This window comes from Alligator sinensis, unplaced genomic scaffold (genome assembly GCF_000455745.1).
Source record: "Alligator sinensis unplaced genomic scaffold, ASM45574v1 scaffold151_1, whole genome shotgun sequence".
Classification (NCBI taxonomy): domain Eukaryota; kingdom Metazoa; phylum Chordata; order Crocodylia; family Alligatoridae; genus Alligator; species Alligator sinensis.
The window spans coordinates 357635-374348 of record NW_005842534.1 but is presented as its reverse complement, the minus strand read 5'-3'; the positions used below and the strand labels follow the sequence as shown (position 1 = coordinate 374348).

Below are 16714 nucleotides of genomic sequence, written 5' to 3'. Positions count from 1 at the left end.
TGGGCTGTTAAAACAGCTGTCCCCGATAAGGGGAACAGCTGAGACAATCGCGGCAGCTGCAGCGGCTGTCACGGGGAGTTTAAAAACCCCAGCAAACCCCGCGGGAAAGGGGAAGCCAGAGGAGGAGAGAGGAGACATGCAGCACGTCTCTTCCGCTGCCGCTTCCCCAGAGCCAGAGCCTCAGGCAGGCAACTGGGCATGAGCCCAGCAGCTGAGGCGAGAGCCGGAAACCCCAGTGGGGGCAGGAGGAGTGATCCCCAGGGGTCGCCGGGACCAGAGTAGCGACTTGGGAAGTCCCCCCATTCCCGAGGAGTATTATTTCTGAGAACGGGGGGGAGAAGAAAAGAAATGACCTGAGCTAGCGGCCGGGTCAGGCGGAGGCTAAGCCAGGCTGCCTGAAGACGACCGTTGATCTCGGGAAGGCCTGTCAGTAAGAAGATCTGCAAGTAGCGGTGGACGACCATCCCATCGACAGGTGACCGGTTGGTGAGTGGACGGGGTGTAGGGGTGGCGAAGCCCCGTGAAACATCTGAGGACCCAACCGTGAGTGCCCCCCCCACGTCGGGCAAGCCCCTCTGGTAGAAGATCTCCACTGAACCCCTCCTTCAAATCACTTATAACATCCAAGTCGTGGCAGAAGGGATGAGGGGGAGGGGCTACCGGACGAAGGGTGGTACTGGACGTGAGGCCCACGGACATCACACTGTGCAAAGATGTATCATATGTCTTGTATGTCACTTTAGTCCAAATCAAAGTAAGTGAAAGTTCACTCCAGCTCATTGCTCGGTAGATGGATATATGGTTTATGCATAATTTTGATTTTAGCTTTTAACATTGAAATGATGGCTGCAACAACCTAATAGTGGGAAAGAGAAAGAGAGAGAGAGAGCAAGAGCAAGAGGAAGAGCAAGAGAGAAACACAGAGACAGACAGAGAAAGAAAGAGAGAGAAAGAGAGAAAGAAAGAAAGAAAAGTTTCTGTTGGTCTAACAGAAACTTGGTGGGATTCTACCCATGACTGGGCAGTGGACATTGAGGGCTAAAAGGGGAGGGGGGGCATTGCTCTCTATGTTAAGGAGCAATATACATCTTCCGTAGTTAAATTGGGCCAAGGAGAAGGGAAAATTGAGGTACTATGGGACAGGTTACGGGGGGGGGGTTGGGGTGAAAGGGACTTGGTAGTGGACCCCCACACCAGGGGGACAAGTTAGACCTAGAATTCTCGAGACAGCTCTCAGAGGCAGTGCGCTCAAAGGACCTGGTCGTCATAGGTGACTTAAACTTTCCAGGCATCTACTGACAGAAACAGGCAGCCAGGTCTGCCCGCTCACAAAAGTTTCTAACCTCCTTAAAGGACTTTCACCTATCGCAGGAGGTACATGTTCCCGGTAGGGGAAATGCCTTACTAGACTTGGTACGGGCCACAGGGGATGACTTGGTTGGGGATCTGCAGGTGCAACGTAACCTAAGGGATAGTGACCACCTATTGATAGGATTAACTGTCTGGAGAAAGGTGGGGAAGATAACTAGTAGGGAGGTTGTGCTAGACTTCAGGAAGGCCAACTTCAACAAGCTTAGGGAGGGACTGACTGGCAAAAGCCTTGGGGAGATGGGCGGGCGGGCATTTCTCAAGGGAGTAATCCTGCAGGTACAGAAAAGGACCATCCCAGTACACATAAAAAGGGGCAAAAAAGCAAAGTAACCTTCTTGGTTGACTAGGGAAATCCAGGAGAGCCTGGAGGGGAAAAAAGAGGCCTACAGACTGTGGAAGCGGGGGGCTGCCACCAAGGAGGAGTATACCTGCTAGGCTCGAGCTTGCAGGGAAACAGTGAGGAGAGCCAAAGTGGAAATGGAGCTTAGGCTGGCAGCAAAAGTTAAGGATAACAAAAAGTCATTCTTTAAGTACATAGGAAGGAAAAAGAGGGTGCAAGGTAACTTAGGGCCCCTTCAGGATGAACTAGGGCAACTGGTAACAGATAGGATAGCCAAAGTGGACCTTCTAAATGATTTCTTTGCATCTGTGTTCCTGGACATGAATACAAATACGCATCCCATTGGGACTTTAGATAGATACCAACCTTTAGATAGATACCAACCCACCAACTGTTCATGCTGACCTAGTAAAGGGGCACCTGGAGGGGTTGAATGTATTTAAGTCAACAGGCCCTGATGATCTTCATCCTAGGGTACTTAGGGGATTAGCTGGATTCACAGCGGAGCCACTGGCACAACTGTTTGAGCACTCGTGGTGCTCAGGACAGGTCCCGGAGGATTGGAAAAGGGCCAATGTGGTCCCTATTTTCAAGAAAGGGAGGAAGGAGGAACTGGGTAACTATAGGCCGGTTAGTCGCACCTCTATCTTTGGCAAGACCTTTGAGAAAATTGTTAAGGATCACATTTGTGAGGGACCAGCAGGTAAAATGATGCTAAGGGGCAATCAGCATGGGTTCATAGCAGGCAGATCCTGCCTGACTAACCTGGTTTCATTTTATGACCAGGTCACAAAATGCTTCGATGAAGGAATAGAGGTAGATGTTATTTACTTAGATTTTAAAAAGGCCTTTGACACAGTGTCACACCCAATTCTTATAAATAAACAGTTGCAATGTAGATTATCACACAGTCTGGTGGGTAGAAAATTGGCTTATGGGACGCACCCAGAGAGTGGTGGTGGATGGGTCAGTTTCTACCTGGAGAAATGTGGGCAGCAGAGTCCCTCAGGGCTCTGTTCTGGGACCGGTACTATTCAATATCTTCATTAGTGACTTGGACGAGGGAATAGAAAGCACCCTGTCCAATTTGCTGATGACATCAAACTATGGGGGGAGGTACACAAACTAAATGGCAGGGGGCAAATCCAGGCTGATTTGGACAGGCTGGGGAAATGAGTGGAACAGAATAGGATGCAGTTTAACAAGGATAAGTGTCATGTGTTGCACCTGGGAAGGAAGAATCATCAAGACTTCTATAGCCTGTGAAGTAACATTCTGAGTAGCACAACTGCCAAAAGGGATCTTGGAGTAGTAGTCGAGTCCAAAATGAACGTGAGTCACCAGTATGATGAGGTAAGAAGTAAAGCTAACTGCACCCTTTCTTGCATAAGTACAGGCCTAGAGAGGTGATACTTCCCCTCTATGCAGCATCAGTCAGGCCACAGCTAGAGTACTGCATCCAGTTTTGGGCACTGCACTTCAGGAGGGATGTGGATGGCCTGGAGAGGGTTCAGAGGAGGGCTACTCATCTGGTTAAAGGCCTACGGAAAAAACCCTATGTCGACCAATTGGGAGACCTGAACCTCTTCAGCCTCCGCAAGAGGAGGCTGAGAGGTGATCTCGTGGCTGCCTACAAACTCATCAGTGGGGACCAGCAAGAAATAGGGGATACAATGTTTACCAGGGCACCCATCGGGGTAACTAGAAATAATGGCCACAAACTGGAAGAGAGCAAATTCAGAGTGGACATCAGGAAAAAAAATTATTTACGGTGAGGGTTGCCAAAATATGGAATATATTTCCAAGGGAGGTGGTGCTGTCCCCTTCCTTGGAGGTATTTGAAAGGAGATTGGACAGACATCTGGCTGGGATCATCTGACCCCAGCAGTCTTTCCTGCCTAGGGCAAGTGTTTGGACTCAATGATATAATAGGTCCCTTGAGACCCTAACATCTATGAAACTATGAAACTATGAAAAGGATTCATTTGTATTTGACAATAGAAATAATGTGACATTCTTCCTAAAAATGTAATCAAGAAAATTCGTGGACATAAATGGGGCTTAGAGAACTGTAACCTCTTTTATTCTTTCTGGGTTCCCTGGATCCAATCTTTGATCATGCAACTTTCTTTAAACCACATGACCATATAGTGGGTCTCTCTTGTGAAGATGTTTGCCGGTCATGCAGCTAACTAGGGAACATGATCTGAGTAAGTCAAGGTGGGGGGAGGGTCAGGTGAAATTGGAAAGGGCTAGTGGATTCAAGGGGAGTTTTGGCAGGTCTGGGGGTTGTCCATCCAGGGGTGGGGAGGTCAGGGAGCTAAAAATAGTCCAATCAGGGTGGGCGGGGGGGGGGACAGAGGAAAAGGTGCAGCCCTGGGGCTGGGGCACGTGGTTGCGCTTTCCCAACCCTGGGGCCGCACTCTGAATGCGTACAGCTGTTCAGTAGATTGGTCTAACCTATGCTCAAATATAATTAATGCAGCTCCTCAGATGAATTTAGAAGTTAGATTGAACCAGCCATTTTTGTCTGATCTAATCTCCTCAAATGTCTGTACAGATCAGCACTAAGATCAACCTAACCCCAGTTAGGTCAATCCAAGTATAACATTTGCATATACCCTATGTCTACCAATCAGTTTATTAAATATTACTTTAATATCAGATATTCTATACTTCTCTCTGATTCTAAACACAATGCTGCCATTGTGGTATGGTACCACACGTTAAATATTGACTTTTATAGGTAGTATTGTACATGCAGGTAGTGTAAATGCACAAAGAGCTCCATGAGAACCATTTAATCTGTAGCTGAAGTACAACCATAACTGGACCCAAACACATCACTGTTTAATGGTGCAACAAATTTAATGCAGAAGTGAACAAAATCATATCCATCTGTATGTTGAAGGAATTTCAAGTTAGGAAATTTGGCTAGAACACTGACAACAGAATCCACAATCCTAGGTACCACAAAATGTTTAATAGATATGAGGAAAAGAGCAAGATATCACTTCATATTACATTTCCTTGTATTTCACAAAATTTTGGTTTTCCTTGAATTCTAAATTCCTTATTTGTATTTATCCTAACTAAATTTTAGGTATATCCACATTCTGGCTACAGATGAACAGTATGTTTGTAATCAATGCATTCTAGACTGAAGTCAGTAAAACAACAGACAGGGTTGTTTTACTGTTGTTTCTTAGCCAGGGTGTCATAGCACCCTGAAGCACCTTGAGATCCTTTTAAGGGTGCCATGATATGCCATGCAATGTAAGGACTGTTAAGTGTGCAAAAGTGATTCACAAATTAAATGCAGGGTTTCCAAAGAGGAATCCATAGTGTTAAAATCATTCTGACTTGTCATTATCTTTGCGAGTTCTTTGCAACAGATAAATTGCTCTACTGTTTTTCTGTAATCAAAAAAAGAGTGAAAACAGAGCTGACATACTGAGGGGTGCATAAAGTTTATTGAGAGATGCTTTGAATCCATGGAGGGGTGCCTCAAGTCTAAAAACACAGAATTCTTCACAAATATCAGTTGGGGGCATAAACATGTGGGTGAAAATTGCAACCACAAAAGAAAAATAACCATTTTTAGAATATAACTATTACAGAGCTGAAAGGACGGTTTCCAAATGTCTTTGTTCTAACAGAGGAAGAGATATTTTTCAAAAGCCAAGTCAAAACTAATTAGTTTTGTGAAAATACATTATGAAAACATTTTTAGACCTATAGTTGGTTAACTGCTCATATCAAATATTCTGGTATTGAAACAGTATAAATAATAATAATTCTTTATATAATAATTAGATTTTGCATTAATAGGAAAGTTAATTATGGCATACACTACTAAGCAGCTTCTATATAGATACAATTAATTATCTATACATTTCTGAACATTTCAGATATGCTGAATTAAAAAGTGTATAACTTTCTTTTTAAGTCCTGTTTTCTGGAACTATTAATTTCCCTTTTCAAAATTTCTTTTTGAGCTTTTTCTACTTTTTGCAGTTGTGGCTACTGCAAGATAAGTGTTTGTTTGGTGGCAGGGATGCCTGTATTATATTCCTTTCTCTTCATCCCAGGTTTTTTTTTTATACTTTTCAATCCAGAATTCACTATGGTAATGGATCTATTAAAATTATTTATCATCTCAACATATCTTATTTTAAACAAGTAATCAGGGTTTGGTAATTTTTTTTTAAATGCATGCCGATTTCTTCTTGGTTGACATATTTAAAGTTATATCAATTCAACTTTTAACATTTTACCAGATGGCCATCTCCTACAATGCAACGTGACAAATCAAAAGGCCACTCTTGCTCTGAAAAAATATACGAAATAAATAGAATTGAAAAGCTAAAAGGAATATGTGGAGTGCAATATACCTAACTTGAATTTTAAAAAACAAAGGATTTTTAATTATTTTATATGAGGAGATTTCAGTTGCACCTCTGGAATCTTAAATCAATGATTTGCCTTTCTGTAAGGTGAATGCCAAAGGTAGGTAAAGATTTCTGCTGTGGTTTTTGTATGCAGAATGAGCTTTCAATTAAACTAAGACCTCTCAGGGAAAAAAAAAGAAGCTTTCTGCAAAGTTCATTTATGAATGTGAACTTGATGACCCTGCACGTTACAAACCTGACTGTTAAGAAAGGAGGTTTATGGAAAAATGTTTCCTGCTAATGCAATTTTAATCATAGTATGAAAGGGCTAAATATTTAACTAATATATTTTACACGCTACAGTAGGGTTAAAGAGTCAGTCTGGACACAGACAAGATTTAAATTACCGTATTTTTGCGCATATACCCTGCCCATGGATATAAGCCGCACCCACGTATAACCCACGGAAAATTGCATTTTTGTAAATAAGTCCATGTATAGGCCGCACCCATGTATTCCCTGTGGTGGCATATACACAGGGAGGCGGCACAGCCCACCCCAGCCCCGGCCCCGGCCCCCGCAGCAGCGGCGGCACAGCTCGGCCTGCCCGGGCCCAGCGGGGAGGCGGTGCAGCCCGGCCCTGGCCCCTGCGGCAGTGCAGCCCGGCCCCAGCCCTGGCCCAGCAGCAGTGGCGGCACAGCCCAGCCTGCTTGGGCCCAGCGGGGAGGTGGTGCAGCCCGCCCCGGCCCCACCCCCCCGTGGGGAAAAAGTCCGCCGATAGCCCGCACCCACGTATAGCTGCACCCATCCATTTTTTTGGTAAAATCACGTATACCCCGTGGGATATATCCATGAAAATACAGTACTCTTCAGCTCTGAGGCTGAATGAGGACTAGAAATTGGGTTCAAATGAAACTGGCACTGAAATCTCACAAGCTGGCCCCCATACATGCTGGAATTCTCATGTTAGTTTATCACTTGTTGTGGTACCTTGATAGTATCCAAGTCAGCCAGAACAAGAGACAGAATGCAGCCTGGGACCATGTTTTAAGACAACAGCCAAACAGAAGCCAGAAGGATCAGAAGGCTGTAATTCTGGTGCTGCATAATGAATAATGAACAATGCATAATGAACAGTGGTGGAAGTTCTTTAATCTGGAACTTGGCAAAAACAAAACAAAACAAACAAAAAACCTCTCTCTCCCCCTCTAATGCACATGCATGCACAGGATTATGGCTCCCATGCTTTATTTTCTCCTAAGTCTGAAGTCAAACTTAAATGCTTTCTTGAGTGTGACATAATCATGTAACTATTGATTTTACAGGTCTCTAATATTAATAGGACTTGAGGAGGATAATGGTTAAAAGCTGTAATGGCCAATTTGCACAGTGCCTACCTTCATTATATTTGTCTCTAGCTATTAGGCACTCGATTTCTTTTGCCTTGACCATGTGCCATGATTGACTTTATAGAAAATACTGTCAAGTTAAAACTCATATTCAATTAAAGATCTGTGCCTCAGATAGGAAGAGCTGTTGGATCTGGGAGATACTGAAAACATTTCATGTTTTTCCCAAAAGAATGGAACTTGGTGATAATTTTAATATACTTCCATCAGATTTGATACACTATATCTCCACTACTTCTGTGAATTACTGTTTACTCTTTTCTTTGTCCTTACTTTCATTTAATTACCATATTTACTTGAATACAAGACAAGGTTTCTCCACCCGCCCCCCCCCCCCCCCCCCCCCCCCCCAGTTAGCATGGGGTAAAACTATGAATCTGATTAAATGCAGCCAACCCTAAGCATGACTATAACATTCATGGCCCACATAAAATTCATGGCCTACATTGGGCAAACATGCTGATGGGAATCTATCACAAGAATGTGTTAGTGTAGCCCAGGGGTTTTGAACCTTTTTAGATCGGGGTACCCCCAGTGGACAGTTGATGAGCGGGGGGAGGAGAGGGATCCCCTGCACACTAGCAAAACCAAAAGTGCCGTCAGCTTCTTCTCACCCCTGCTGCGGCCCTGGGGCCTTCCAAAGTAGCCCCAAGGGTACACATGCCCCCAACTGAAAACCCCTGGTGTAGCCCATTTGAATAAGGCATACAGTAGTGTCCATTTAGTGCAGTCCTCCTCACTGCCAGCAGTTTTTCAAGTCATGGTGAGCTATAACCTTGCATATAGTTCACCCAGTATCCCTCTGTTGTCCCTTCTCTCAGTCTGGTGCTTATGATAAATGTGGTCCCACCCTCCATGAGGTGAAAGCTGGATGAAATTGCCCTGCACTTTGACTGCAGATGAATTTTTGGAGCATCCCAGAACTTGTGACAAGAATATCTGGTTCCAGTCATGAGTGCGGACTAATTAGCACATGAATCCTTCGGGGGGAAGGGGAGGATAGCTGGAATACACACACATACTGAGTAGTGCTGCAGGGTCATCGTGGTTTGAAATGCTCTGGACTCTAGTAGGGCCCAGCCCAATGAACTGTGTTCATAAGCCTTTTGCTTTGGATTAATATCACACATAGTTTGTGCTACATATATATCTGGCAGGGGAGATAACATGGTCAACCAGACCTACCATCTTCTTGGCCTTGAATCGACACAAGTGTAGTTAGAGGGTGAAGGCCTGTTTCTTGCATTGTGGGCAGGCTGACTCCTGTGAAAGTCTACAATACCTCCAAATTTAAGGATCTCAGCTACACAATTTATGGTGATGGGGGACTGCTTTTCGGCTTTCCCCCTAGCTTGCTCCTTTGACCTTTTGGCTAGAGGCATGCAGGATTAGGGGGCATCTGAACTCCAAGGCCTCTGGGCTTAGGGCTTGCACACAGCATGCCTGCCATGGATATGGGAGTATCTGAAGCCCTAAACTGATGAGTCTGGGAAGTAGGCTACTTGCCCGTGGTGGTGCCACACAAACTTGGATAACTGATCTCTGCTCAGTCGAAATTTAGAATTTAATTCAGAACTGATTTGGCCTTTGTGCTACATATAATTATGTACCAAAGTGCTGCTCAAAAGTGTGTTTATGGAGTACCTGTGCTAAAACTTTCAGGAGTTTCAAAAAAAGGTAAGTGCATCAATTCTGGATGAACTATATTAGGGGTACTACATGCAAATTGCTACATCCATGTTTAATTTCAAGGTTATTGTTTTCAGATTTGCTCCTCACTTCCATGTATGCAGAGAGAGCAGTGTCTGACAGTAAGGAGAGAGAGAAGGAGCTGCCAGGGAAAAAAGTTATGGGGAAGCAGACAGCAAAGGACTACCTGACTCCCCAGATTTACTTTCACTTCTGTAGCAGTGGGAGGGGGACAAATTCAAGACAAACCTCCAATAATTAGATTCAATACCTGGAAAATTCTAATAAATTTATAATTGTCTTATAGTTGTCTTATAATCAGTCATCTTTTCTTTGAGTAAATATGGTACTATAATTCATTCTTTGTTACTGGTTTCACACAATATTCAGTACATCGTGCCTTTTTAGGTTTCTCTTGCATTAAAAACCAGAACTGACCAAACTATAAATAATAAACTTAATAAATTAATACTATTTCTCTATTTGCATACAGTCTAAAAACAGAATCCAAATATTATGGACTGATCATTTAAATAGTTTATGCCAATGTATTCCAGTGTACATCAATAAATTGTTTAAAATTTACTTACTTACTGTAGCTACTGCTTGTTTATTCACTATTTTAAATTCATCATATAATTGGTCATCTAAGATGCTTAGCATTGTTTGTGCTTGCTGAGCAGGAAATATGAATTTGAAAATCTCCAAAGATCTGGACACTTCTGGTCCATTTTTGAGCCAAAATCATGGTTCTCTTCCTTCAGACAATTCTGAGGAAGAAGACACTTTTACTGTCAAGAAGCAAATAAATATAGTTGCAATATTTGTCTCTTTTTCTGCAGTTATCCAGTAGGGGTGTGCGAAATGGGCCCTATTCAATTCAGATTTGGCTCCAATCAGGGACAGTGATTTGATCCACTAATTCAGAGCACTGTCCCTGATTCGATTCAGCCGAATCTGAATCTGATGATTCGATGCTGATTCAGTGAATCAGCGATTCAGACACAGGCACAGGTTTAAAAGTTTCTTCTACATATCTTGAGGTAGCAGGTGCAGCTCATGATCACTGCGGTGCTGAGGTGGACGGAGCATCCCACAGCAGCATGGTGGGGTTCTCCAGTGTGCTTGGCAGCAAACCCAGAAGTAGACTGGAAGTAGTTCCGGTCCACTTCTGGGTCTGCCAGGGAGTGCATAGGGGACCCCCCCCCACACCCACCTGGCCCAGTGATCAGCCACAGGGTGCCCCCCCAGACCCAGGAGGCACCAGTCGCTGAGCTGGAAGAGGGGAATGGGGGGGGCAGCACGCTCCCCGCTGGACCCGGAAGTGCTTCTGGTCCACTTCCGGGTCTGCTGTCGAGCATACTGGGGAGCCCCCTGTGCTTCTGCGGGACTCTACATGAACCCCAGCACTGAAGTGATCATGAGCCCCTGCTACCTAGAGGTATGTAGAAAAAACATTTAAAGCTTAATGTCTGAATCACTGAATCTGTCTGAATCTCTCCGAATTGATTCGGAGGCTTCTGAATTGATTCAGGGAGACTAAAGGATCTTCTGATTCAATTCAGATTCAGCGTTTTGGCCACTGAATTGGGCCAAATGTCCGCGGAATCAAATCAGAGAGCAAAGCTTCACACAACCCTATTATCCAGCTCTAATTAGGGTAATATTCAAAGACTATTGAACTGAAAAGCAATATTCTAAAGAATCAACAATAACATTAAGCATTCATTTCAAATTTAAGATGGTCAAACTTAACAAATAAACTCTGGCTCAGATTCTCCATTTTCTTGCATCTTTCATAGTTACTTACAGGTTTAAAAAGTACGAAACACAACCAGATCACTAAATCTGTATGTTACACCTACCTCGTGCTCAGAGCCTGGACAGTAGGCAGGGTTGAGGCACACCTGGATCCTATGCACAGGGCTGGACCAGTGCATGCGTTCACACCTGTGGACCTAACCTGCATACTGACCCTGCTCTGGATCTGGCCCATAGACCCACCCCATCCACAGGTTATGGCCCCATACCACTTATCTGGTCAGTGGGGCCAGAAAGTTGAGTACCACTTATTCGGAGATAGAAATTACATGAGAGGTGACTATAGCCAGCCCATTGTTTAAAACAAAATGAAAAAGTATTATTTAACTTGCAAGCATCAGGGAAAAGCCAATTTATGAAAGCATCTCGCTCTTCAGACAAAAATGAAAACCAAAATCTACTCAGCATGTATACTTCCATGTTAACTTTAAGATGAATAAATTTTTAGAGATTATTTTAGAAATAACCTAGCGAAAATACAAGGACGTTGCCATTAATCTAACTATAAACTGCATTAACATGCTGCTATAATATTTATAAATTTATACACACATTCTTGATAGGTAATGATCTACTTAATGAACTCACTTCTCTCATGCTATCTAATATAATCCAAAATTACTTTGTGTGCTAAAAAAGTAAAGCATTATTTTTTATTTCTATCATGATTTTCTATGTATATTCAACCCCTGAGGGTTTCCATTCTATACATCCTGTAGGTTTGAAAGCAAGCTCTCAATTCCCTCAAGTAGTGTTGTAACAGAAGGAATCCTTATTAGCAGACAATTATAACTATTTAATTCTATTGCCCTCTATTGACTCAAGGCCAGAAGCACAGATGGAACTTCACAATGGGGGAAGAAACAGAAAATGAACCAGAGGTAAGTGGTTGCCATTTGCCATAATATAAAGGTGGCTGCATAGTGTTCATGGGGTGTTCACTTTGTACATCACCAGTTAAAATAACTTTGATTGCTCTCCTCAAAGTGGATGCCTATAGACATGCAGGGAGGCTGCTCCAACACACTGTAATTACAGTGTGCCAGAACAGGCTCAATTAATCAAGTCTGCCAGAGCATGCAAATTAGCACACCTCCAGCAGTCTCTGCATCTCGTGCATCAGCATCCCCATGCTTCAAAATGGTGGTGGAGGCACTTTAACTATAGCTCATCGAATGTTCACCTGTTCACCTGTGCATTAAGTTTGGAAAATTTAACCCAAAAGGTGAAAGTTCCCCAATGCTATGAGTGAGTAAAAACATGAAATAAGAATGGGAAGCATTATGTAACCTTATATGCTATATAGAGAGGTCATCATTATCTTCCTATAATGCATAAACACTCAGATAAGAGGTGCATGATTTGTGCCAAACTACAATCTTTGAACATATCAGTGTGCAGCTTAAAGGGACTGTCAAAGTAAGTAGGGTCAGAAATTCACTCTGGGGGTTTTTTTTAATCTGTTTACAGAATCTGCCGTTTTTTAAACAAATGTTTCAATGGTCTTTTCTTCTAGAAATGGATGCTAGACTCCAACAGTCCAGCACTCATGTGAAAAATATTTTTCATATGTGTTGGAAGAGGGAAATGTGTCTAAAGAAATGGTTTCATTTTCAAGGAGTTCTTATAAATACCAGCAAGAAGAAAAATGAATTATAAAGTTATGAAATAAAAACTTAACAGTTTCCTTTTAAGGAGCCCTTGCTTGATTTGCAGGACTTCTTTGGTATCAAATTAAAAGTACATTCCTGATGAAAACTTATATTTGGTTATAATAATAGAACAATGGGGATCTAAAGAGTAGTATAAAAAACATGTTGCCCCTGCAGTTTAAAAAAATGGATTTTTACTCACTGAAACTAGATATGAGGCTCTCTCACTATACATATACACACTTGCTGTTTCAGTATACCTGCAGTTGGTTCAGTGACATAAATTTCAAGAGTTAAATTCTTCTTCAAAAGCAGAAGCATTTTTATAGGTCACCCTTTGAATACATGAGTTAATAATGTCCAAAGAGGGGATAAACTACATAAGAGGAAAGTAATTTTTTGAATTTTCCCTTCAGTTTGGTGACAGGATTTTTCCTTTAAAAATTCTAAGGGGCTCCCGAGAACTCCCTCTAGCACAGCATGAACATTACATAATTCATACAAAGAATTAAAAGGCAGAAGGGGGAAAATAACTGCAATCAAAATGCTCTCAAAGTTCAATAAGCTAGTAGTAGTTTTACCCAGAAAAGTTTCATTTTAGAGTACTAAATATTTTATTAAATAAGCCTATTAAAATGAGATCACATTGGAGGATAACAGAAATTCAACCTTAGAACACTTGAATCTAATAACACGCTCAACCAAATGCAAAATTCTATTTCCTGCTAGATCAAAATTTAATTGTTCCACTTCATTATTTGATAATAATAATGAATTCTATTAAGAGGCTTATTTATTACTGTTCTCCTTGGGCTACTCCAGAACTCCAAGGTAACACTGTTCCATTATATCAAGTTTTAGAGATAGAGTGTAACAATTTAGTGGAAGTAAAAATGATGATCTTAAAAATGTCACACTTTTTACAATCTTAACTCACCCAAGAACTCTTTCCTAAATCACACCCTTCCCACCAACTTGAAGATGACACACACATATTCATAAAAATCACCTCTGTTTATACAATGTATTCTATGTCATGCATGACAACATTTAATTAATATTGAGGCTTATCTACACAACAAAACACACAGAGGTAAAATAAGCATTGTTATGACACACAGTATTATATTGTTAAGGCCAACAGGAAGTAAAATTTTCATCTTCTGTTAATCATTTGACAACATTTAAAAAAAAATCACACAATTTATATCATCAACTTGATTCCTGCAGCAATCCAATTAGAACTCTGCTTGAAAACACAAATGAAAATATTTATATGGTCAGTTATATTAATCATTTGTATCACTTACCTTGGTAGAAAAATTCAACAAGGAACCACTGAGGTTGCCAGTATTACACTTAAAATTCAGGTATTGGTCCGGGTGATAAACTGCTTCCCAACTCCCCACATCACGGATCAATGACCTGTCTGAATTTGCAGATATTTTCTGAAAGGCTGTGCAAGTCATTCCTATGAAGCTTGATGGTTTGATCATAAAGGCCTCCAGAGCAATATTAAGAGACACCTGTCAAAAATTGAAAAATATACTTTAAAGGGAATCAGTAGCATAAATTATGCATTGGGTATACTCTCTCTCTCTCATGCATACATAGGAAAAAAATATCAACATGTCTCCTTTGGACTGTGAGTAATCCCACTAAGATTTAGTTTTGTCTCCACATCACATCCCTCCTTCCAAGCCTAATCTTCAGCGCCTACACTGGTTGCTGCCTAACTCTCATATCCAGTTCCTGCCTGATTCCCAGGTCCTGCCCATTCTCCAGTCCCTGTCCTAATTACCGATCTCAGGCACTGACTTTAGTTTCTGATTAGGCTCTGACTCTGATCTGTGGATTGGACTACCCTAGCCCTGGTTCTAATGTCTGAGCTTGCTTGTCAGAGCTAGCTTAGCTTGGATGCTGGCACAGAAAGCTCCTCGAGCAAGTTTGCGGAAGATGTGAAACTGGAAAAGATTGAGAACGTGTTGGAGGATGCGAGCACAATTCAAAGGGTTCTCAACATATTGGAAAGGTGAGCTAGAACAAACAGGATGAAGTTCAATGCAGACAAATGCAAGGTGCTACACCTAGGCAGGAATATTCAAAAACACAAATACAAAATGAAGGACAGCTGGCTGGATGGTAGCACTAGGGAATAAGACTTGGGAGCCTTCATAGACCACAAACTCAATACAAGCCTGCAGTGTGATGCAGCCACACAAAAGACGAATATAGTTTTGGGCTGCATCAACAGAAGCAGTAGGTGTAAGACACGAGAGGTGATAGTGCCTCCCTACTCGGCACTGGATAGGCTTCATATGGAGTACTGCATGCAGCTCTGGGTTCCACATTTTTAAAAAGACATGAAGAAATTCAAGGGGTCCAGAGGTGGGCAAAAAAGATGATCAAGGGCTTGGAAGGCAGTCATACGAGGAGAGGCTGAAGGAACTAGGCATGTTCAGCTTGTGCAAAGGCACTTAGGAGGGGACATGATAACACCCTTCAAATCCTTGAAGGGCTGCCATGAAGAAGAGGGAAACTACCTTTTTTCTCTTGCCACTGAAAGGAGGACAAGGACCAATGGCTTGAAGTTGCAACAAAGTAAATTTAGATTGGATATTCAGAAAAACTTCTTCACTGTTGGAATAGTGAGGCAGTGGAATAGACTGCCTAGGGAAGTTGTGGACTCACCATCACTGGAGATGTTCAAGAAGGCTGAACAGTAACTGGTCGGGTATGGTGTAGGTGTAGTTATGCCTATTTTCTATTATGGGTATTTCCTATGCTTCTGGGCTTTGCTGGTGGCTCCCATCCTGCCGTACCGCTCCCCACCCCCTACTTTTTCAGCTATATACATCAGGGTGTTTTTAAGCCTCCCCAGAGGCATTGGGTGTTGGCCATGGTTTACTACTGCTAGATTTATCAGGAGATTTAGTTTTACAGAGATTACATCTAAAGCTAATGTCCACAAGGTTTGTGCAGTTTTACTCTGTTGAAAGAAACTACTGCATTTTCAGTGAAGCAGTTTACTGGCTAATTGCTTCCTGGCTAAACTCCAAAAGGAACAGAAGTTGCTTAGTATTGTGTGAGACTATATATGAAAGTCCACAACTTTGTTTATTTGTAAGCTGTACTCAACTGTATTCCAATTCTCATACAGAAAACTATAAGAAGAAAAAAGCTAAAGGACAGCAAATGGGTTAGGGACATATATTTACATTTTTTGCAAACAAGATTACTTTGGATAGGAATGATAACATCCACCTAAAGCAGGGACAAGTATGACCTATGGCATTTAAAATAACATTTTAAATTACATTTAAAATAAACAAGATGTTTATACCAACAGACCCTTTCTTGTTATAACTTGGAGTGGTGGGGGCTAACATTTTTTTTGGCAGGAGTACCATAAATTAGCCCTCCAGTTTCCCCGAGTGCCACTCTAACATCCTTCCCCTGCCAAATCTTCTCCTATGCTTCCTGTTCCTGCCCTGTGCTACCTGCCCAATCTGTTACTCTGTTTTCTATTTCTTGCCCTATCTGCCATTGTGCTTCTTGCTCCATCCCCAATCTGCCATGTGCCACACACATGAACTGCCTGTGCCAGTAGTGCCATGCATGGACCCAGGTTGGCCACCCATGAGTTACAGTCATAACAGACCAGAAGTTCCTGGAAAATAAAGTGCTTTTATAAATGGTAGCTCACACACTAGGTTAACCCTGGATGGATGTGTACTGCCCTAAACTATTTTCTGTTAGATCACTTTATCAAACATCTAGATCCCATTCTTGAGTGTTAACTTAGAGTACAACTGCTGCTGCCCCAGGTAATGTTGTGCAGGGCTGCACTCTAGCCTCAGACAGAGCTTGTTTGCTCTGCCTGAGCACCAGCCAGATCCCCCAGCTGTCGCTGACTCAAGTCAGTGATAGCTTCTGATCCCAGGCCTGCATGCAGCCTAGTGTGCGAGGGAAGGGAGTTTCTGTCTATTCCCATAGCCACTCTAGCCCAGCAGCATTGGGATGGGCTGCAGCGGAAAGAGT

The 16714-nt window shown here is 42.4% G+C and overlaps 1 protein-coding gene and 1 pseudogene across 1 annotated transcript in view; one reads left to right on the top strand and one right to left on the bottom strand.

The window, feature by feature from the left end:
• The window catches only part of LOC102385859 (adhesion G protein-coupled receptor A3-like), a 529567-nt gene that overhangs the window by 227616 nt on the left and 285237 nt on the right, over window positions 1–16714 (bottom strand). Inside the window, exon 13 of the mRNA XM_014523782.2 lies at window positions 13984–14199. Coding sequence (XP_014379268.2) covers window positions 13984–14199 — 216 coding nt within the window. The remainder of the gene's footprint in view (window positions 1–13983; window positions 14200–16714) is intronic.
• On the top strand, window positions 8654–8860 carry LOC112551633 (annotated as a pseudogene).